The sequence below is a fragment of the Vespa crabro genome, chromosome 1 (genome assembly GCF_910589235.1).
Source record: "Vespa crabro chromosome 1, iyVesCrab1.2, whole genome shotgun sequence".
Lineage (NCBI taxonomy): Eukaryota > Metazoa > Arthropoda > Insecta > Hymenoptera > Vespidae > Vespa > Vespa crabro.
The window spans coordinates 3,900,001-3,925,000 of NC_060955.1; the positions used below are offsets into that span (position 1 = coordinate 3,900,001).

The following is a 25,000-nucleotide window of genomic DNA, read 5'->3' on the forward strand; positions in this document are numbered from 1 at the left end:
ACTATTTGATAAATTTCCAATGTTATACACTAATAGATACATAGGTATATAGATGTATCTATCTATATGTCTATCTATCTATCTATTTATCTATCTATCTATTATAGAAAAATATCTAATTCAATATTAATCGATTAAACTGATTATAAGAATATTTATACGGATATCTACTTAAAAGATTATATATATATATATATATATTGTTAGATTTCTTTCTTTCCTTTTTTTTCTATTTATCCTCTTTTCTTTTTCTTACCTTTTGTATTCTTTTGTTTTGTTTTGTTTTGTTTTTATTCATTAACAGTTTAACCACTAAAACCGTGCAAACTCACGCGTCGTGATTTTCGCGCGATAAAACGCGATACCGTAGTAAGTTTTACGTTGAACTATAAATCACGTTCGCATTAAAGCGGGAACCGGTGGTTGGTTTCTTGCATTCGGGCATCGTTTCCACGCGATCATAGTAGTCTACGTTACACCACCGACGTATATCACGTCGGGTTTCTTCTGCGTGCGAACAAATTACATCTCCGATTCGAGAAGAAGAGAGAAAGAGAGATAGTTAGATAGATAGAGAGAGAGAGAGAAAGAGAGAAAGAGAGAGAGAGAGAGAAAGGGAGAGAGAGAGAGAGAGGGAGACAGAAAGACAGGGAGAAGCGGCTATGTTTGAGCATTGCTTTCGTACAGGGGCAAAAGCGGAACGCCTTATCTCGATCCCCTTTTTTGCATCCTTCAACTTCAGAGACGACGAGGTTCAGAATGCAGAGAGAGAGAGAGAGAGAGAGAGAGAGAGAGAGAGAGAGGGAGAGAGAGAGGTAGTCGCAAAAAATGTGCATCTGCCGACTCGCTCTCGTAACAACTACGGGTGTGATTATGTGCAATTACCTCGAAGTGCTTTCAGGGATCGATGAACGATGTTTAGTGAAAGAACGCAAGAAAGAGAGAGAGAGAGAGAAAGAAAGAAGTGAGGATGAGAGCAACCATCGAGAAATTGTTAGAGAAAGAGAGAGATAGAGTTAGACAGATAGATAGATAGACAGAGAAAGAGAGAGAGAGAGAGAGATACTTCGAAAGGTGGATATTTGCACGACGAAGAGAAACGAAGAGCAAGAGAGTACGTCGTAAAGAGCATGACGGTTAAAACATTTTAAGCCCATTGACCTTAATAACAGGTCTTCTTGCCGCTATATCGGCTACCAACCAATCGCTGAGCTTACATATAGGTGGTCGCTTCTTCTCTCCATCCCCCTTCCCTTCTTATCCTATACATACATACATATATATATATATATATATATATATATATATATATATATATATTTATATATATATCCTCTATGACCCTTCCGGTCCTTCATCATATGCGGTTCTTCCTTTTCTATACCTGCTATATATCTACTATGACTTCCTTCTGAATTTTTTTGTTCCTTTTTTTCTTTTTTTTTCTTTTTTTTTTTTTTCTTAATTTTCTCTCTATCTTTTTACTTTCTTTTTTTCTCTTTTCCCTTGCTTTTAAAATATCCTATAGAAATTCAACTTCAACCTTTCTTGACTTGTACACAATATGTAGAAATTTATGTGTATATTAATCATTCTAGTGGCACGTAGACCGATTACGTTCTGTATCAAAAAAGAGAAAAAAGGAAGAGAAAAAGAAAATGAGGTGGGGGTGGGGTGGTGGGTGGGAAAGAAAAATTGTGGCAATGCACGATCAAATAATTTATGCAATTTCTGCGTCTATGTAACGTATCATTAACAAAATCTACCCTTTTATTTAACGTTGTAAAAATTTCAGTAGGATTAATCCATTTCCACGTATGGAAACATTCGTTTTATTACATATGCGTTACGTACATGGGTTTATGCGGATATATGAGTTTCTATTTAACGAAAAAGGAATTGGAACGGATTAATTTTTTAAAAGCTAATTACCTCTATGCTTTTCATCTCTCTTTCTCTCTCTCTCTCTCTCTCTCTCTCTCTCTCTCTCTCTTTCTCTCTGTCCATCTGTCTATCTGTCTTTCTCTTTTGACTGTAAACTAACTGGAAATTTCTGAATAGCTTATTTGATGATTTAAATCGTGAAACATTTAGATTTCAAGGAAAAGTTAGATAGCTACTTGAAATTATTCATGGTACTCGTAGAGAGAGATAGAGAGAGAGAGAGAGAGAGAGAGAGAGAGAGAGAGGGGGATTATGGTAATTAATTCGTTATTCTATCAAATTATTCGCGTGTGTTAGTCGGTACTTGGTAATAATTTAGCGAAAGATCGTTAAGTGAAGCCGGTAGATCGGAACGTCGATTTATTCGATGGAAACGCAGTAAACTTCGTCGCTTACATGCAGGTGCAAAGTGAGTATTTATTCGTGTAGGAAAGTCCACAAGAGGGAGAGAGAGAGAGAGAGAGAGAGAGAGAGAGAGAGAGAGAGAGAGAGAGAGAGAAGCAACTTCATTATCCAAAGAACGCGAAGTTACCTTCATCCGAAACCAGTTTCACGAGCTTCCGGATTTTCAACTCTTTCTAAGAGAAACCAACGTGCAAAAGGATCGTTTAAAATTTTCACTACAATAATGAACGCCACCGGTTGGATTGATTCCGTAATTTTCTCTTTAACCGAGACGTGTAGCGTGATAAAGTTTCTTTAGCACTTACATTGGCCTCGTTCGCACAAAATCGGGGCAAACCTTATCGTTCGGCAGTTATGAAATTGCTTTAAAATCAATCGACACGATATTCGACATTTCGCATAGCTTTTTCTTGTAAGAAACGTAGCACGTTCCACGCATAAATCATTTGTAAGTGGTAATCATCGGCCGTTATCCTGACTCGTAAAGAGTATAATCTGACGGTGTTTCCTTTTAAGCTGACTCCTCGTATCGCTCCATTTATTTCACAGTATCGCCGATTTGCTTTTCTTTTTGCCCCGTTCGATCGACGTTTAACGTACCTACCTACCTACCTACCTACCTACCTACCTACCTACCTACCTACCTACCTACCTACCTACCTACCTACCTACCTACCTACCTACCTACCTACCTACCTATCTACCTACCTACCTACCTACCTACCTACCTACGTACCTACTTATCTATCTACCTACCCATGAGAGATCGAGAGCTAGCGTGTTACTTCCTAAGATAATGTTATATCATTGACAATAGTATGGGATTATATACAGGTCGGAACATTTTAAGAATGATTCATTGTTAGATTTATAGATCTTCAAAATTGTATACTTTTTGGGAATTACATTGTCATTTCAATCGGGTATTGTTTCATTTCAATGTATTTTTTTTTTTTTATATATATATATATATATATATATTTTTTTTTTATATTTTTTTTTTATATAAATATATTTCTATATACGCATTTTTAAAAGGTAAGAATTTGATAAGAGTACCTGTTATCGATTATATCCTTGACGACGCAACGTTCTCACGTATTTCTAATGTCTTCTTCGTGGTAGGACGGAAATGGCGGATGTTACGCTTAAAGCGAGCCAGAGAAAAGGGGGAAGTTAGTTGGTTGATCCTATTGTAGGAGGGGGTATAATTGGATTCGTCCAGTCTCTGTCCACTTCGTTCCTTTTCATCCTCTTCTAACATCGTACAGAGACAATCTAGTTTCAGTGCCGTTCTTAGTCTTTCGTCTCCCTTCTCTTTTACTTCGCGAAATTGCTTAGTCCTTCGTCTAATCCAGGTCGTGTTCGTCTGTAATTTTCTCCGGGCACCTTAACAACCAAACTTTCCTCAGGTATTAACGACCGTGAATGAAACGACATCTAAATGGTTAAACTGTTAATTCGAAGAAATGGCCCGACGACGAGTCATGTCATCTGGATTATAATATATAAAAAATTTAACAGGTCTCTGTATTTATATAAAATAAATTAAAACAATCCTATAAGATAATTAATGATAAGTTATGTGTACCTGTACGATCCGATTATCGATCGAAATGATTTTCGAGAAGGATCACGAAAGCCCAGAAGGAGGGGCTGGGGAGAGAGGGAAGGTGGGAGGGTGGGAGGGAGGGAGGGAGGGTGATGGGTGAAAGAAGAAAAGAAAGAAATAAAGAAATAAAGGAAATACAATCAGAAGGGGATATATACGATCCTCTTCGATCGAACAGATACAAAACTCTTGGTAATGAACGTTCTCTTTTTCTAACGTGTTAGAGGGTCGAGCGGGCGGGAGGGATGGGTAAATGCGATTCCTCCTATCTTCCTTTCTCCTCCCCTTATACTCTCCAACGTAATAGAAAAGGCTCTTTCTATATATCGTTGAAAATCTAACGGTCGTTCGGTGGCTTTTTACGAGTCGGATCTGACGTGAGAATTCCTTAATTTGATTACTTTCAACGGCTAGCCGTTACTTCCTTTAACGTCTGGTATACGTATAAAGAGAGAAAGAGAGAGAGAGAGAGAGAGAGAGAGAGAGAGAGAGAGAGAGAGAGAGAGACCCGTGAAGACCGCCCATGATGAGCGCAGCTGCACGATAATGGACGTGGATGTTGGACGTGAAATTGTCTAACGAGAAAGAGAGAAAGAGAGAAAGAGAGAGAGAGAGAGAGGGACAGAATAAGAGGGAATAAGAGAGAAAAAGAGTAGAATGAGACGCTTATTGCTCGGGCCAAAGGCGGTCGCGCTCTCCGTGCAAAGAGAAGATACTCGTACTTTATCCTCGACAATAGGTACTTTAATCGTTGCCCGACAATTTCAATGTTCTTCCGGGCGATTTATTATAATCGCCTTGGAAGCGATCTCTCTTTCTTTCTTTCTCTCTCTCTCTCTCTCTCTCTCTTTCTCTCTCTTGTTCTTACGAGAACGCGAGCGCGCGACTCTACGATTTATTCCGGTATTGTGCTCACCCTTGGAACGCGATCGGAGTACCGTAACGAGGGCACGATCTTTTCTCGATCGAATCTTCCACGATCCCGACCACTTCGTTTTAACTCGAGGAAGAGAATGGTAGATAGTACGCTCTTCGGAAGAGGATAAATCGTGCGCGATCCTGTTTACGGATCAGGAAATGCCGAGCTCCGACGAATGAATTATTCCTTTGCCGGGGAAATGAAGGAAAGTAAGAGGTATGTAGGAATGAGGAGAGAGAGAGAGAGAGAGAGAGAGAGAGAGAGAGAGAGAGAGAAATATATTTAAAAAATCTCGCGTCGAGTTTCTTGCTTTGCTATTTTCTTTTTTGTTTTTCCTTTTCTTCCATTTTTATTTCTTCTTCTTCTTCTTCTTCTTCTTCTTTTTTTATTTTATTTTATTTTATTTTATTTTTGTAACTTCAAAAAGAATTCCACGACGAGATTACCGGGCTCGTCGTGAGAGATATTTCGTCGCAGACGAACGATTGGAAGTTTAAAACGACATTATTGAAATAAATGGAATCGTGTCGGCTCCGGCACTGACTTTCTCGTAGTTTCGAACTAATTTAAACTCGTTGAATATAGTTAAAAATACGTATCTACCTTTTTTTATTTTTTTTTTTCATTTTTTTTTATTTTTTTTTTTACTTTTTTCTACCTTCTTCTTTTTCTACGTTTTTCTCTTTTTTTTTTTCTTTTCTTTTTTTTTTTTTTTTAAGAAAGTATTTGCCGAGAGTAAAAAATTAAAATATTTGATAAGAGATTGTTGTACCGAGAGAGAAAGAGAGAAAGAGAGGGAGAGAGGGGGGGGGGAGGGAGGTAGAGGGAAAAAGTTGAGAACGATTTTCGTCGGTCAATTAGAATTTCGCTTTTGGTGTTTACGATGCGATTTAAATTGATCGAGCTGTCAGATCCCAATCGTCAGATCGATCGATCGATCGATCGATCCTTCGATCCTTAGCCATTGGCTAATTTCGCGAAAGGACTCGTATCGAGATCGATCGATGTGTCCGATTATCATAGCAATGCTTGCACAAAGATGGCGATCGGGGAACGTATGTTCGGCCCCGAGGCAACGCGTTCAGGTATAAATTATTCGTCACTACCGTAATTATTTATAAGCCCTTGGACTTCTCAATGCGTGTCGCTTCCACGAAGGCTGATTTGAATATTTCGAAAGTGGTATTTCGTTTTAGATGACGGGCACCCAGTTATTAAACCTGTACTTTCGATCCTGTGCCAAGTTGAAAAAACGAGTAAATCGAGAATAAATTATGGAGTAGGAAACACAGTGAATTTTTGGATCGGTCGTTTACATTGGCATTCGAAATATTTCGATTGTACGTACGTACGTATCTACGATTGACTTGTTGATTAACATTAGATCAACTCGTATGACCACATTTTCCAATACAGGAAATTTAATCGTTCCTTCTTAAGTATTAGAAAAATTCATTAGTAAATACGATGAAATTGACTCCATTAAAATGCTCGATGATGGATTAACGATTTTATCAATTAATCTTGATTTTTCTTTCTTTCTTTCTTTTTTTTCTTTTTCTCTTTATTTTTTTTCACACACACACATATATATATATATATATATATATATATATATATCATTAATACTGTTAAGTAAATTTTGATAATGTTATGACATAGACTTGTACATGAAAGAGATAACTATCGATTATGATTCGGTCTTTTAGCATTCATAGGTATGAAGTATCAAATTCACTTTCGAGAAATAATTTTGATCGGAAGCGTAAAACCGTGACAAATTTATGCGTAGAAAGAAACACGATGTAAATGGGAAATTAGATAAACGCGATAAAGCACGCGTTTTATCTTTGAGAATGTTTAGAAACAGGTTTTCATCGTATTATATACGATCAAGATCTTATGGTATTAAATCGTTGTAGTTTCAAGTGTTGAAACGTGTGGGACAATTATTTACATTATACTAATAGGTATTTCGAATTGTACTAATTGATGAAATAAAAACATATGCCTGGATCACGTTTATTTTCTGTTTATTTGCGAATCTTGATACTTTATACGATCCTAGTGTTTTATGAATATTTTACAGTTTTTTTGAATATTTTGTGATATTGTATAGTTTCTTTTTTTTTTTTTATATATAATCTTTTATCTCTCTCCCTTTCTCTCTCTCTCTTTCTCTCTCTCTCTTTCTCTCTCTCTCTCTCTCTCACATACATACATATTTATTTATTAATTAATTTATTTGTACACACACACACACACACACACACATATATATATATATATATACATACAAATTAATTAGTAACGAATACATAATGAAATAAAAATAAAAATACGACGATTGAGTTTAATTGTTAAATAGTAATTTATATATCCTAAAAGAAAAAAAATTCCTTTAAACGATATAAACGAACAGATGTAAAACGATACACGATGGAATTTGAATTAGAGTTGGTGAAGAGGGGAAAAAAGGAAGGGGAAGAGAGAGGAAAGAGTTAGAGTGAAACGTGTATGTACGTAAGTAAACGTATGGGTTTATAAGAATCTCGCGATAGAAAGGAGAACTTTGGTTGACTAAAAGATAAAAGAATAAAGGAAGAAAGAAAGAAAAAAAAAAATAAAAAAGGAAAGAAATAGAAAAAAAGAAAGAAAAGATAGAAAGAAAAAAAATGTCCGTAATAGCCCGAGATGTCTATCTAAGCGAACGTAAAGCCGCTCGTTTGTATTAATTAGCCAAGAGAACTCTCTCGATTTCTTAACTTCATAATCATGACCGAGATTGCCGTTAAATGAACCGCATTTAAGCCGTTTCACGATGCGAAACAGACGCGAGAGCTGATTTAAAGAGAGCTCATTTGATTAAAGCTTTTCATCTTAGCTATGACTCGTTTCCTTTTAAATGGATCGCGTTTTAAACTATTATTATTTAAATTCACAACAAGAGTATGCTCATAGTATGCTCATTTTATACCCACCTATTTGAGATCTTTGTTGTTATTAAATTTATAGGAGGCGAGTGTTCGGGAGCGCGGTAGGGGTGAAATAGGGGGGGGGGCAAAAAAAAAAGGAAACAAAATAAAAGAAGAAAAAGTACAAAAAGAAAAGGAATAAGAAAAGAAAAAAAAAAAAGAACTACGAAAGGAGAGAAACAAAATAATACCAATTTATCGAATATTATATTATCCTTTGAGAAATGAATATTTATAAATGATTCCATGTCAATCGATGATCTTATATTATTATTAAATGAATTTCACGTTTAAAAAAAAGAAAAGAAAAGAAAAAAAAAACTTGAAGAACAAATACAATACTTCTTCGAATATAATCGACGTACTTAAACGACAGACGAGCGCACAACATTTAATTACACTGTCTTACTACATAATCTACTGGCAATATCGATTTCGAGGATTAAACTGACAATGAGATTGTCTTGTCATTCGCAAAGGACAGCTTAGTTCTTTTCTCTCTCTCTCTCTCTCTCTCTCTCTCTCTCTCTCTTTCTCTCTCTCTCTCTGTTCTATGCAATCGTTTGACTTCTCTGTTTATAAGAAGATGTTCGTTATTACGAGCTGTCGGTGCGGAAAAAGCAAGGCGACGTTTGTAAAAGGTAATTAATTTACTTGAAGATTTTATCGTTAATTTCATCCCCCCCTCTCTCTCTCTCTCTCTCTTTCTCTTTCTCTCTCTTTCTCTCTGGCGAATATATTTCAATGAATATCGCGAAAAAATTTGAATATAATTAAAGACGGGTTCGTCCGAATGAAAATTATTGCTTCAGCTCGTTTAGTTCAATTTAAAATTAAACGTTTTCCTATACCGACACGACGAATCTCGTAGGTATATTATTTTTGGATTCATTATCTTCTTTCCTTTTGCTCCTTCTTTTTTCTTTTTTATTTTCTTTTTTTCTTTTTTTTTTTCTTTCTTTTTTTTTCTTTTTTTTTTTTTCTTTTTACTTTTTTTTTCTTTTATTCCACGACCGAAATCAACGAAACGATTATTTTATGGCAAAGGAAAAAATCCAATCGAATAAAAAACGAGAGAGAGAGAGAGAGAGAGAGATCGGACAAGCGAGTCGTTAGTAAAATCATACGATTAATTAGAATGGAAATATTCATCGAATTATTTTGCGTGTTATTTTCTTTGAAGATTTATTCATAAAAGTTTGACGAGAAGATCGGATCGTTAAAATCGAAAAGATGAATCGGGGATGAATTTTTTATCGGAGGTAATTCTGAATAAGATGGGAAAATAATGAAAAAAATAAAGAAAACGAGAGACAAACAGACAGAGATAGGTAGATAAATAAAAAGAGAGAGAGAGAGAGAGAGAGAGAGAGAGAAAGAGAGAGAAATGATAGTTGAGTTCGATAAGGTTCTAACTTCGGCCGAATGTCTTCTCTATTTCTTCTCTTCTTCTACTTTTTCTTTTTCTTTTTTCCTCTTATTCTTCTTTTTCTTTGCCATTGGCCTTGGAGAATGCCGACATTACGGCCGTGACTTGACGAAAGATAACCTTCTCAGGAAAGTTCCCTTCATTATCCGCGTAATTGCATCGTTTCGTGCAAAGTGTTGTACACCTCGCGGCCGACACAGCTCACAACAGTACTACTTCATCGTCGTCATCCTCCACCTTTATCCACCTTCACCACCTCCTTCACCTCCTCGTCGTTGTTCCCTACGCCTTCTCGACGAAGAGAAAATGATAGCTATATATAACGGCAACGACAACGACGCAACTTTCTCAACGTTTTATGCGAAACGAAAATAGGAGAAAAGTTTAAACGAGCAGCCGTTGTGTTATGTTGTTGCTTTGTATTATATTGTATTTCTTTCTTCGTCAATTTGATTTCGTCTTACTTGCTTTAATAACATTAGCGTGTAATTATGTTGCGATTTGCCAACGTGCCTCCTTACGTACATACGTTTAACGTTTAGAAAATGTTAATGAACGTATCGCGGAAATAATATCTTCCTTCAAGCGTATATTTTTCTTTGGATCTCTTGTTTTCTTATTTTTTCTTCTATTCTCTCTCTCTCTCTCTCTCTCTCTCTCTCTCTCTCTCTCTCTCTCTCTCTCTCTCTTTCTTTTTTTTCCTTTCTCCTTTTCTTACGTTTTATTTAAATAGTCGTCAAAGTGGAACGTGAGAATCGGTTTCTTTTCCGCGAGTCTTACAATATTTTGCATTTATCCTAATTATCATCCTACGTCGTTAACACAATCGAACAATAATTTCTTTCTATTAGTTTGACGAGTCCTTACAGATTTATTTCAAGTCCGTCATGTATCTTATGATATTTTCCATTGTATTTCTCTCTCTCTCTCTCTCTCTCTCTCTCTCATTCTTTATCCCTCTATATCTCCATCTATTTCTATCTTTATCAATCTCTTTCGCTTTCTCTTTTTTCATATCGATTGCGAAAGATTTCGAATGGTTTCTCGAGAGTGTATACCAGTTTCGATAGAAAATCAAAGTCGATAACGAGTTGTAGTTTTCTCGAGTGGACGCTTTAAGAGAAAGAGAAAGAAATAGGATAAAAAGAGGGAGAGAGAGAGATAGAGATAGAGATAGAAATAGATATAGAGATAGAGGTAGAGATAGAGATAGATAGAGAAGGAAACAAGGAGACAAACTTTTCTTACGAAATTTTCGAGAAGGAAAGAAAGAGGATAACCGCAGGCGGAGGATTTGGAGTTACGCCAGAAAGCAATACCCTGAAATCTGTCGGACAACTCGATTTTGTCGAGAACACTATCGACAAAGACAGAGATAGAGAGATAGAATAAGAGTGAGTGAGCACAAGAGAGAGAGAGAGAGAGAGAGAGAGAGGGAGAATGAGAAACTTGTTTACCGGACCGATAATGCTATTCCGTCCATTTCAGCGACGGCGGTCGTGTTTCTCTGAGAGCGTTAATGGACTTACGACGAATCGTAGGGATTTACATGGGATTACAAACGCGTTTACGACTAATCTCCGTGCGTGTGATCGCCTCTCTCTCTCTCTCTCTCTCTCTCTCTTTCTCTCTCTCCTCTCTCTCACTCTCTCTCTCTCTCTCTCTCTCTCTCTCAACTCATGCGAGATTTCTTCCCATTCTACCGACAGCCGTCTCTTCGCGGTTTCGAAAGCAATTTCCGGAAGGATTAGTGGTCACCTATCGGTAACACGAATTCGAGATGCATATCCTGTTCACGACACTAGCTTTTCTCTTGTAATCGATCGATAAGATATGTATGTATGTATATATATAAATATATATATATATATATCTTTCTTTCTTTGTCTTTGCTATTATTAGAATAGTAAAATTATTTTAGGAACGTCTGTTTTATTTCTATATTAAGTAGATATATGTATAGACATATCAATGTTAAATGTAATATAACTGCTACATTGTATAATTTTATACATTCCTTCGTTATATAAAGTCACTCCTATTTCAAGTATATATTTATATATTTTTGTAATTTTGGAAGTTATTGAAAAGAAAAAAAAAATTACATTTATCATATGATAATAATACAGATATATATATATATTTGTTCATGGAAAACGTTCATTAATGCTTTCATTATTTACCAATATTATTATAACATATTATATTATTATATACAGTCCGATTTGTAATATATTTTTTGTAACTTGTAATGTCGTTGGAAAACACACAAGATTCGTTTTATTCCTGCGTAAAATCGACGTTTCATTGTTTATCAATATTTTGATAGTTATGGGATGTTGTGAAAAACAAAAGCAAAGAAATAAAGAAATCAATTGATTAAACATTCTCAAATTAATTGAGATTAAATGACAGCAGATTGATATTTTTTTTTTTTTTCGATTGCCACGTTGAAATACATGTAAAATACAAGGTATGCTTTTGCAAAAGAGATTATATACTTGGTGTTTTACCGACGACGGACACCTTTTCGCGGATTGTCGTCGATAAAATAACCTCGAAGGATGGTCCCCGCAAGAGGATTTGGCCTCTTGTCGTTTATCTGTCGCTAAACGCATCTGCGTCTTGTATTACCAGGAGCAGTAGTTTCTACGATCAGGTAATTTGCTTGCATAATGCGAAACCTACGCGACGCCCACGCATCGATTTAGTTGAGGGACCTTCTCCTCGTTTTCTTCTTCCTCTTCTTCTTCTCCTTTATATTTTTCCTTTTCTTTTTCTTCTTCCATCCTTTTAGTTTTATAGCAGCTATTAACGATAATTTTCTAAGATCGACGTCAATCGGTTCCAATAGTAATCCAATTCAAATCAAGTTTTTTCATATCAAGTTATGTATATATGTGCGTATATAAAAAAAAAATATATATATATATATATTAATTTAGAAGGAAATTTGATGTTTATCATTTTATCGATTGAATATTTCAAAAATCGATATTACATCGATTAGACTTAATCAAAATCAATTATTCGAAGAGATTGTTTTATACATATTTATTATATATATATATATATATATATATATATATATATATATATATATTAATTACGATGGGTAAAAAGAAAAGTATCTGGTTTGATAATAACGTCGAACGATCGGATAATAATTACCATTTAAAAATTTTAATCATTTGTCAAATTCAATCATGTAATTAACGATCATTGTTCTATAGGAATAAATAATTATTGTCCTCGAAGATCCTGAACTGGTGAATAAATATCTCCCCTTTTTTTTTCTATTACTTTTTCTTCTCTCTCTCTCTCTCTCTCTCTCTCTCTCTCTTTTTTTTTTCTTTATAGAAAATTCAAACTCGCGAGGAAGTAGGTATTTGCTCGCGGGAAATGTCACCCGTAAGTTAAACTTTTTATTGGCATTACAAGGAAATACTCGGATTCAGAAGAGAGTATACGTAAAAAAAAAAGAAAAAAAAAAAAAAAAAAAAAAAGAGAGAAAAAAAAAGGGCCAAGGGTTTTGCGCGAACGAGATAGTATTATTTAATACTTATCATTTAAATTGTCGCCCGTAAATTCTCTCGCGTTTCAACGAATATAACGTGCCTTTCTCTCTCTCTCTCTCTCTCTCTCTCTCTCTCTCTCTCTTTCTTTTTTTACTCTCTCCTTTTCGCTTCTTCACGACGGTTATGGTGGTTTAAGAAACTATTTTCTTCTCGTATCCTTCCTCGAAGCCTTCGGCGCTTAACTTCTTAGGGCTTCATCCTCGAGGATCGTAAGGTGGCTCCGTGCATACCTTTCGCAGCGCTTGTTCTCGCTTAACGAGATGCGTGTTCTCGCGCTGGGAGAATATAACCGGCCCGTTCCGAACGTTTTCTTACGATCCTCTCGAGTTCTCTCTTTCTCTCTCTCTCTCTCTCTCTCTCTTTCTTTCTCTCTCTCTCTCTCTCTCTTTTTTTTCTACGCTATGCAACTCTAATAGTAGCGAAGGAGTTGGCCTCTTATTGCCGACTCTCTATTCCAAAAGAATTCTTTCCCCTTTCGATAAAAAAAGAAAAAGAAATAGTAGTAGTAGTAATAGTAGTAGTAGAAGAAGAAGATAAAGAAGAAGAAGAAAAGGAAAGAAAACTGACAAGCATTCTCGACAATTTATATATATATATATATATATATATATATATATATATATATATATATATATATATAACTATCCTAGGAATTATATTAATTAATAAAAGGAATTCGTTGAAAGTGTTTGCGATGAGATAATACAAAGTTTATATTTAATAACATCTTCGAGTTATTCGACGTTAAACGATAAATAAATTACGAGTGAATGGATAATATGATAATAGATAGTACGATAGATAATATGTTAGGATATTGATGAGATATTATTATTTTTTTTCTTTCCCTCTTTTTTTTTCTTTCTTCTTCTTTTTTTTTTTTTTTTTTGCTTTTTTTCTTCTTAGAAAATTTTTATTCGACATTACTCGACGAAATTTTCTTTCTTTTCTTTTTCTTTTTCTTTTTTTTCCTTTTCCCCCCGCCCCGATTCGAAACTTATTACGTTAAATAACATTACGCGAGGTATTGATTGAGGAAATAAAAAGATATTCCGGTGATAAAGATATTCTTGTTAAAGGAATTCTTCTTGCAATAAAGTACGATAATATCGTGATCGAAAAATCGTCCAAATATTTAAGATCAAATATAAAAAGTAAGATTGGTATTCGATGGTCCATGGAGGTATATCGTCGTCGTCGTCCTCGTCGTCGTTGTCGTCGTTACGGGGGAACACGATTAACTTTACGACTTCAGAAAAGAGCGTTGTGAGTTCGGTAATTCGATAGGGAGAAAGAAAGAGAGAAAGAGAGAAAGAGTGGATCGCAGACCGCAGCATTAACTTTTCTTTTTCGAGGGTTCGCCTTTTCTTTGTGCTCGGTTTCTTCTCGAAGGAGTCATGGTCCCAAGGAAAGAGAGAGAGAGAGAGACAGAGAGAAAGGTTACAACCGAGAGATCTTTTGTGGTTATTAGACGAAATCGACCGGCTAATCGCCTGCCGGAAGTTGCCGAAATAAATCACCTGCCGCCAGGTATATTCGAATAGAAAAAAGAAATCGTTGCGTTAAAATATCGACAATCATTGATTTCCCCCGCGCCCACCCTCCCCCTCTTCTTTGTTTTCTTTTCTTTCTTTCTTCTCGTTTTTTTTCTTTTTTTTCTGTTTTTTCTTTTTTTTTTTGTATTCCCTCTCTTGCATCATCATATAAAAAATTGTTATGCTTAAGTATTAATACGATGATATGGTGTCTTCTGTCTTTCTCTCTTTTTTTTTCTTTTCTTTTCTTTCTTTTTCTTTCATTTCTTTTCTTTTTCCTTTTTATCAGGGACAATCGAGAGAATTATTCGTAAAATTATTTTTTGTAAGTATATAAAAAGTATGAATTCGTAGGTAGTGAGGAAGTAAGTAAATAAGTAAGTAAATAAGTGAGTAAGTAAGTACGTTTAAGAGACAAATTAATATCGATTGACGATTAAACCGAGCGTAGAAAGGTTTATCGAGGAGGGAACCAAGAAAGTTCTTTGGCTATTATTAAATCGTTGAAACTTCTGAGTCCTTATCCACTGCCGCCCCCGCCACCGCCACCTCTCCCTTCCCCTATCCCACAACTCCTCACAAACCATTCCTAACCCACCTTCTATTTCCTTTCCCTTCGTTCCATTTCAAAGAAACAACGATGCTCGAATTTACCTTTATCGTTCTCTTTTACCGCGACGAACTTTGAATATTCAGTTGTTTTACCAGTCAGGAAGGAAGGAAGGAAGGAAGGAAGGAAGGAAGGAAGGAAAGAAAGATGGGAGTTAAAAGCAAAGATGGAGAGAAGAGGCTATATGATTTTAAAAGGCTAAAAGGAGGAGGTGGGATTCAAGGGAAGAAGAGGATAAGCCAGGTTAAATTTGATATACTTCTCTCGTTTAAGAATTACCATCTTGTAATTCGAATTTTATTCCTACAAAATTAACAAACAAATTTTCACGAATGATTTTCATACACCGATATAATTTTCGATTATATATTTAAAAGGGGGGGAAAAAAAACAAAAAAAAAAAAAAAGAAAAGAAAAGAAAAGAAAAGAAAAAAGAGAAGATCTTCTATTTCCTTTAACTTGTTATAAAATTATTATATTTTCATCCCTTGAGATAATTCGATCTCTATTAGGAATTTAATGAGTTGGGAAGAAAAAATTAGAAAAAAAAAGAAAAGAAGAAATCGCAAAGTGCTTACGCGTAGGAGTAAATTTTATTAAATGAAAGTAAAAGAAGCGTATCCACGTGTGGGCGTTAAATAGTCTCCAAATTACATCGTACACGTTCCATATTATCACAATTTATTTTTTAAATTCGTTTATAACGATACAAGACTTGTGACTTTTTAATTTTTAACAATAATAATAATACTAATAATAATAATAATAATAATAATAATAATAGTAGTAGTAGTAATAATGATGATAATGATAATAATAATAAAGAAGGAAAAATTCATAAGAGAGAAATATAAAAGCGAGAAAGGTCGACGGTCACCTAAAACCGATTCGTAACTTTTTCCACCTACGTGGATACCTGTACCAACGTAAGTTGGGAAAGAAGTTGCGATCCGTGATATATAGCGAGAATAAAGGGAAGTGGAGTAAAGAGAAGAGGAAAAGAGAAAAGAGAGAAAAAGAGAGAGAGAGAGAGAGAGAGAGAGAGAGAGAGAGGCAGGTGGAAAGAGCTTCGACTTTGGCCAACGCGAGCTACGACCTCGTTTCCATAAATTCTGGATTACCCGCGACAACCTCGTACGCCACGTGCGCGCATTTACGCGCGCGCGCTCCTACGCGCGGTAACGAAAAAGAGAGAGAAAAAGAGAGAAAGAGAGAGAGAGAGAGAGAGAGAGAGAGAGAGAGAGAGAGGATAAAGGGGTTGGGGTTATAGAAGGAGGAGGAGGAGGAGGAGGAGGAGGAGTATGCTCGGGCATCGTTGAAGACACGCTCAAAGTCCCTTTTAGCGGTGCTTTCAACGCTTTTTCCATGGAAGCTGCTTGCCTGCTCAAATATTAAAATAAGCGAGCAAGAGAAGCGGAAACATGCACCGGCTTACAAAAGAGATTTTCCACTTTGCCGAGGGTCGGGGGTGTGTCGAGACCGAGACCGAGAGAGAGAGAGAGAGAGAGGGAGAGAGAGAGAGAAATGGGCACCGTAGAACGGGAATGGAAGGAAAGCAAAAAAGGGGTTGAAATGTGGCAGGTGCAACGAAAGTTTCGCGTTTCTCTACCCCTTCTTTCCAACCTCCAACTCCAACCTTCCCTCCCCCCTCTTCCCTCCCACGCCTTCGATCGTTCTTTTTTTCTTTTTCCATTCTACACAAGCAAAACAGTTTTCGTAGAGAAGACGATAACGTCCGCGAATACACTTGATCTCTCGATCTCTTTACTTTGTTTATATTTAAAAGAGAGAAAGAGAGAGAAAGAGAGAGAGATAAAAAGATGGATAGAATGTATATATTTATGAATATATTGGACTTTCTTTCATCATAAATTTCTCTCGGTGATATTGCCAACATTACTTTTTTTTTTTTTTTTTTTTTATTTTTATTTCTTTTTTTTTTCTCTTTACGACAAGACAAGCTGTCGTTAATCTCCGCTATGATAACTATATCCGGGTCTTTAGATTATAATATTAATGATAATACCAGTGAATTAATGATAATGATAATATTAGTCTAAAACCCAAATTAGAATTTTCTCGAGTTTCCTAGATATATATATATATATATATATATATATATATATATGCGTACCTAAGTATATATCTGCATACATATCTCTCATTATACATTTCTATTAAAATGAAATATTCTATATGGAAAGCCGACTGTTAATTACGACGACCTCGTAAAATCATTATGAGTCGACTTGTGTGCGTTTCTCATCATCGGTTGTTAATTACATGAACTTAATGATACCTAAATAAGACGACAATGGCGATTTGTATTGTAAAGCTTGTTACTCATTCTTACGTCATTTCCTTTTCGTTATGATAACTTATCATTAAGAGATAAAAATCGAACATAACCGATAGATCGTCTTATTTGGAAGTACATATGTTAATATAAAATATGTTGCATATTATAAATATGTACATTAACATATACATAAATATTGTCGATGCATGAAAAGAATTCGAGCGCAATTGAGAAGGTTGCACTTGATGTCCTTGAACGGGTACACAGTCGTTTTTTAATCGTTTTTTTTTTTGTTTTTCTCTTTCTGTTACAGGTACTTAATCATTTACGCTTGCCGTAACTATTTATCAGCGATAAAGAAAGAGAAGTTGATATATATCTTTAGATGACTGTGACCGATGGAAGAAGAGGGATGTCTCTTTCTATCTCATTCCTTTCTCTGTTTGCTATTCTAGTAGCGATCACGTACGTACTTTTGCACGTGTGCCAAGTTTCGATATTAATAATGAATGAAACGTTACGCATACATATTACACACACACACACACACACACACACACATATATATATATATATATATATATATATATATATATATATATATATATATCGTACAGTTAGAATATACTTTACCAGAACCATATATCTGATGTCTCGTTTTGTCTTATTTTAATTTTTTCTTCTTCTTTTTCTTCTTGTTTTTCTTCTTGTTCTTCTTCTTGTTCTTCTTTTTATTTATTTATTTATTTATTTATTTTTTTTTTTTTTTTTTTTTTTTTTTTTTTTAAATATGTCAAGAAGAAACAGACAGACGAATGGACAGACAAAAGGATAAGAATAAGAATGAAAGAACGATTTCACGAGAAAGATTTCATTTAATTAACGATCTTGACGAATTGTAATGAAAAGTTAGATAGAAAGGGTAATATATTATTCTTGGTTTTAAACGTATCGCGATTTTAAATTGTAAAATATCATCACCCTTGCCTTCGTTGGGACGACTCGTGCGAGATAAATAGTTTATACATTGTAGAAACGATGTTAGCGATTTCGTTTTATATCGCATTCACACGCGAGATCAAGATTCTCATGTCTAACCACTAGTTAATGTGACATTACGCACGGCCAAATACATTATCCTATAAATACCATACATATATACATTTATATATATATATATATATATATATATGTGTATGTATGGTATTTATGTATTTATGTATTTATGTATGTATACGTAAATATACTTGTTTTACTCGGTCTATTCTCGTGGAAGAGACATCGTGTATTCAAACGAAGTTGAACGAAAAGAAATGCGAAGGATAAAATTGGATAAAATTACCGAGATAAGATTAGTGGACCGTGCACAGTTATTCGGGTCGCGAAGGGTAAAAGAAACACGTTGGAGAGGAAGAAAGAATAAAAAAAAAAAAAAAATAAAAAAAAAAAGAATTAGAAAGAGAGGGAGAGAGAGAGAGAGAGAAAGATTAAGAGCGGGAAAGAGTGGGAAGGGGAGGAGAAGGGTGATTCGAGGACTGAGGAACTTCCCGTTCTTTGTGCCTCTTATATATGTATGTACGTAGTACGTAGTACGTTCCTCTTCTTTCTCTTTCTCTCTCTCTCTCTCTCTCTCTCTCTCTCTCTCTCTCTCTCTATTTCTCTCTATCGTTCTCTTAGGCGATTAAAAGTAAATCGTTCGTCCGCGCTTTTGCCGGTTTTCTTTTTCCGGCCTTTTGTTTTGACCGGTAGGTAGGGTTGGTTGGGCTAAACTGAGATACGAGAGAACGGAAAGGCGAGAAGGAAGGTCGATGTCGAATGGCACGAAAGGTGGAAGACGAGAATGAGTTGGTCGATGAGGATAAAGAAGAAGAGAAGAAGGAGGAGAGAGAGAGAGAGAGAGAAAGACAGAAAAATTCTGTCTATACGAAGCCCAAGGTAGGAAGATTATAAGTGTCGCCTTCCATTTGCCATTTTTTTTCTTTCTCTTTTTCTTTTTTTTCTTTTTCTTCATTTTTTCTTCTTTTTTCTTTTCTCTTTTTTATCCAAAGAGGTTTTTACGCTCGACTCGAGACCCGAAGTAAAATATCCATAACAAAGTCCTCCGGCTTCTATCTCTTTTTTTTTTTTCTTTTTTTTTCTCTTTATCTCTCTCTCTCTCTCTCTCTCTCTCTCTCTATCTAACTATCTATCTATCTATCTTTTTATCTCTCTCACTCTTTTTCTTCCCCTGCTATCTTCTTTCCGTAAGAGCGCGAGAGAAGTAGTTAAATAAATCGTCTGTAACAAAAAAAAGAAGGGCGTAGTTTGCTTTAAATTGGACCTTCGCGAAAATTAAGATAAAACGTCGAGCTACGACAGACAGGAACGCTGCCAGATTATAATTGCTTTTGTTTATTGCCATCTTTTTTGTCAACCCCTTCAATTCACCACTCACCCACCCTCGCAATTCCCCTTACCATCTCCACTTCTATCTTCATTTATACGTTCAACCCTTTTCTTTCTTTCATCAGAAAATTATGAATATTATGTATACGCAAATAATTATTTATCTACGCCAATAATTATTCTTCTTTTATTGATTTAATTCGTAAATTATTCGACAAGTAAATTTCATTTGTTGAAACATCATATACGATTTATTACGTATTTATTAATATAACACGGTAAACAAGTTATTTCGTTCAATTATTTAATTATTAAATTTATGTTAACACGTTATACATACATATATATATATATATAAATTATAGATAAATATAATATTACCTTAGACGATTTTAATATATTTGTGATAGCATTCACGTTGCGATGCTTGAAAATATATTAAAAACTTTTCCGTGGATTTTATTAAAATGCATACGTACCATATTGGTGTATAACTTTTCTTCGATCATTTGTTCTGATGGGTTAGAGATGAAAAATAAGAAAAGAAAATAAAGAACAAGAAGAAAAAGAAACAGGAGAGAGAGAGAGAGAGAGAGAGAGAGAGAGGCCTAAGAAAAGAAAAAAAAAATTATCGAACGAAATAAGCAAAATAAATAGAAGTAAAAATAGAAATGTAAGGAAGAATAAGAAAAAGAAAAGGGAAAGAGTGTAGATTTAGATTCAGAGAGAAAAGTCGCCGACCGCGAAAGCTTTAAGCTTTTATGAGCTCGAGTTCTCTCCTCGCTTTCCCTCTGTTTTTGTGTTTACGCGCAATAAGAATCACGTGGTATGGTGGCGTGTGCTAAGCGAGAGAGGGAAGGTCGAAAGTAGTAAAGGGACTCTGCGTTGAAGGGCATAATGAGAGAGAGAGAGAGAGAGAGAGAGAGAGAGAGAGAGAGAGAGAGAGAGAGAGAGAGAGAGAGAGAGAATGGACGGAGTATCTCAAGCGTATCTCGGACGGTAAATACGAGGGTTATCTAGCTTTTTCTCCCCTCTTCTTTCTTCTTCGCCAAATCCTCTCACTCTCTCTTATTCTCTTTCCCTCTCTCTCTCTCTCTCTCTCACACACACACACAAACACCCTCCTTTTCCTACACCCTCGTAGTAAGCGAAGCGAGCTGCCTACGGTAGTGATGCGACTATGCTCTCTAGTGTTGTCGATGTAAAGGCGAACTTACAGGAGGTACTGATAGAAAGCTAAGTGCATTTGGCTAGCTTCCAGCCGAAGGACGATCGTGCTTGTCTTTTCTGGACGTGAAATCACCGTGCCTCTCTCTCTCTCTCTCTCTATCTTTATTTTTCTCTCTCAACATCGTTTTATCCTCTAGCCCATCCCCTCTTTCTCTCTTTAGAACTACGTCGCAGACTCCTTGCCAGGGTGCAATCACCCTCGGATCCTTTCCTTCTCCTTTCTCCGCCTCACCCTTCTTTCCTCGCCCTTCTACCCTTTCCTCTCTTTTCCCTCCGCCATCCCTACCCTATACAATTCGTGTCCTCGAGCGCCAAGATCGAGAGCATTCTTACGTTCGAGGACGTCAGGAGGACGGCTAGGCCTTCTTTTTTCTTTTTTATTTTTCCTTTTTTCCTTTTTTCCTTTTTCTTCTCTCTCTCTCTCTCTCTCTCTCTCTCTCTTTTCCCTTTTTTCTTTAGTTCTTTCTTTCGTTCCTTCTTTCTTTTTTTGCTAGATCAACGTCGAGCTCTGTCGTAAAATCTTGATGGACTCAAGAGCCGACGGATATTCGATTTACGGTTATCGGCAGCTCGATAAGAATTAAATGCCCTTTTTGTTTGATCGGAACGTATCGATAGTAAATTTTATTTTTCTTCAATTTCCGTCGGAATATTACTTTTTCTCCTTTTTCATTCTATAATAATAATAATAATAATAATAATAATAATAATATATTTCTTATGACGACTTGTTTACTTGTCTCTTGAATATTTTTCTTCGATTTATATACATACACACACACACATACACACATACACATATATATATATATATATATATATATATATATATATATATATCTACTTATCCAATTGGAAAGTTATAACTTAGTGGAATTTTACAATGAAATACTCATAGGGTTTTATCGAAATCCTACAATTTCAATTCATACAATCGCCTAATCGACGCTTTTATCGTAAAGAGAGAGAGAGAGAGAGAGAGAGAGAGAGAGAGAGAAAGAGAGAAGAAAGAAAAAGAAAAAAGAGTGGGAGGTAAGTCAAGAAGGGTCTCCTTTCTTATTCACGTAGAAAGGGACGTTCTAAAGAAAATAAGAGTAAGGGAAAGGTAGGGTCGTTGAGGGTAACAGGTTCTATCGTTTTACGCTAGTATTTACCTTCTATTATCCGAGCGTGTGTCGCTCGTATATCGTCGCTCCGTTAGATTCTAAAGGTATATAACGGTGGGCGAAGTAGCAAAAGAGAAAAGAGAAGAGAAGAGAAGAGAAGAGAAGAGAAGAGATGAGATGAGATGAGAAGAGAAGGGTCGCATATCGTATAGGCCCATGTACTATATAGTACGGGCCGAAGGTAGCCTCTCGACGAAGTAATGGGCCATTTATTTTCACTCGTTGATCCCCGCCGAGACTAATGTGTCTCAGCGAGCTTTTTCACATCCCTATTTTCTTTCATAGTGACTTACACCAGCTCCCATTGGTGTGTGTTTTATATATATATATATATATATATATATATATATATATGTATTTATGTGTGCGCGCATAAGTACATACATAACACAACGTTAACGTTTCATCACTCGGGTATAGCTTCTTCTTACCATAGGTGTAGTACTTACTAAGTTCTCCCGTGTGAAACTTGCCGCTAGTTTTTTCCACATTTGTCGCACAGCACGAGCTAAAAGAATGAAAGAAAGAATTGTCATCTTTTCTATGTTCTCTTTTACTTTTCTTCCGACGATAAACGCCGAGTCTTTTAGCTTAGTTCTAAAATGGTCTAACGTAAGCCAGAACGAGAGAATATGTTTCAAGTGCCTTCCTTCCTTCCTTCCTTCCTTCCTTCCTTCCTTCCTTCCTTCCTTCCTTCCTTCCTTCTTTCTTTTTTTCCTTTTTGTAATAGTAGACGATTGGTCTACTTCAACGTGTAGTATTATTCAAATGTTCTCAAGGAATCCTGTATTTATTATCGAGATATACCAACCACGTTGAAATGTTATTACTCGGGATTATCCTTTGAGAGATGAGAAAATGTCCGTTTATCCTATGAGAGAAAGCATGCAATAATGTATTCGTTATCGTGAAATGATTTATTTATTTTTATATGTAAAAAGGAAATTAAAAAAAAAAAAAAGAAAAGAAGAATGGAAGATATATATATATATATATATATATATATATATATATATATACGTATAAATACTTACGCGTACATATTTCTTTTCGTTAGTAGAAGAAGCCAAGTAAGACCATCTTTGTTTTCCTTTCATTATTCTCTCTTTTTATTATTATTATTATTATTATTATTATTATTATTATTATTATTATCGTTAACATTGCCATTATCATTATAATTATTATTCTAAATATATTTTAATATACGCGGATTATTTGTTAATAATAAACGTGTATTATATTATCATTATAGGAAGATAGAAATAAAAAGATAAAAAGAGACAGAATGGCTCATAATATTTTAAAGCTCGATAGAGGAGCTGGGTATTACCAGGCATTATTTATGTAGGTTTCTCCTCCCTCTATCAAAATCGAAGCACTCAGCGGCGCTCACACAACCTAGTATCAGCATAATAGAAGATGATGTACGGTGAAACGACGTAATGCATTACATTGTCGTCAGCCCTTTTCCGATATAAGCTTCCACTCGCGTGTCTAACGATTGGAAAAATATCGTTTCCTTGAAACTGAACGTCGCGTTCTACTCGAGAATAATGATACGCTCGAATGCGTAACTTTACGTTGTTCCAAGATATTTTCGTCGATTTTCCAAAGTTTTCAATTTGTAAAATAAATTGAAAGGAATAAGAATAGAATTGGGAAAGTGAAAGAGGAACGAGATTTCATTTCTTATATATTCTCCGACAAGTAATTTGATTAAATTATTACGATAAAGAAATCCTTGATTTTCTAATTTAATAACACACACACACACACACACAAATATGTATATGTTATTTAATATTTAAATTTTCTAGAAGAATATATAAGAATAAGAGAAATTATTTTATTTGGATTATACTATGCACTATAGAAAATTTAATTATTTCGATAAATAAATTCTTAATTCTCTAATGTATAATATATATTTCATTTTTAAATTTTGAAGAAAAATAATAACAAGATAAACAATTTCGTTCTTATACTTTTTCTGCGATAAAGAAATTTAATTATTTCAAGAGAAAAGAAATTCTTGATTTTTCGTATTAATTCATTGGATAATATTAATGTTCCATCCTTTTTTCTTTTCCTTTTCTTTATTTTTCTTTCTTTTTTTTTTTTCTTTTTTTGTTTCTTTCTTTCCACTTATACTTTACTTACAATCATTGATATTCGATTAAGAATTATAATCGTAAAATATACACGAAAGAAGATTCATTTTCCGCGATTCGCACGGATTCGTTCGTTAGTTTTCGATCGATACAATCGACAAGAAATCGGGACGATTTCCGATCAGGTTCTTTTTACTTTAGCCATTAGCATCGGTCGTTCCGTTTCGAAGTATTTCTGAGCGGTTGCAGAAGAGAAACGTTGCACCTGCTCATGGAATGAGAGAACTCTGAGAAAAGAAGAGAAAGAGAAGGAGAGAAAGAGAGAGAGAGAGAGAACGAACGAACGAATGAACAGCAGTAACAGCAGCAGCAAAAGTAAAAGCAAAAGTAGTAACATCAACATCAACATCAACATCAACATCAACATCAACATCAACATCAACATCAATATCAACATCAACATCAGCACTACCACATTGGTTTCGACGTCTCTTTGTATCAAGAGAGGCTAAAAATCGCAAAATAAAATCGATCTCTCGAATACTTATGCGAGAGAGCGAGAGAGCGAACAATCGATCGATCGATCGATCTCTCTCCATCCGCCCATCCCTCTCTCTCTCTCTCACTCTCTCTCTCTCTCTCTCTCTCTCTCTCTCCCTCCTTACCCACCCTCCCTGTACAAGACTAGGCTTGTGAAATTAATCGACTGGAGATAGCCGGACGCGTGCTCGGAATCACTCTCGCCAAGTTTTTTGTTCGACGCACTCCTTTCTGGCCGAGGGAATCAAATCGGAATTGC

At 35.3% G+C, this 25,000-nt stretch overlaps 1 protein-coding gene across 5 annotated transcripts in view; it reads left to right on the forward strand.

The window, feature by feature from the left end:
• Window positions 1–25,000, forward strand: part of LOC124432200 (protein split ends-like) — a 252,717-nt gene that overhangs the window by 99,404 nt on the left and 128,313 nt on the right. The window contains exon 2 of one of the 5 annotated variants that reach the window (XM_046980936.1): window positions 17,692–17,771. The exons of the other annotated variants lie outside the window; for them this stretch is intronic. Within the exon in view, the coding sequence (XP_046836892.1) occupies window positions 17,692–17,771 (80 nt within the window). The remainder of the gene's footprint in view (window positions 1–17,691; window positions 17,772–25,000) is intronic. 5 annotated transcript variants of the gene reach the window in all.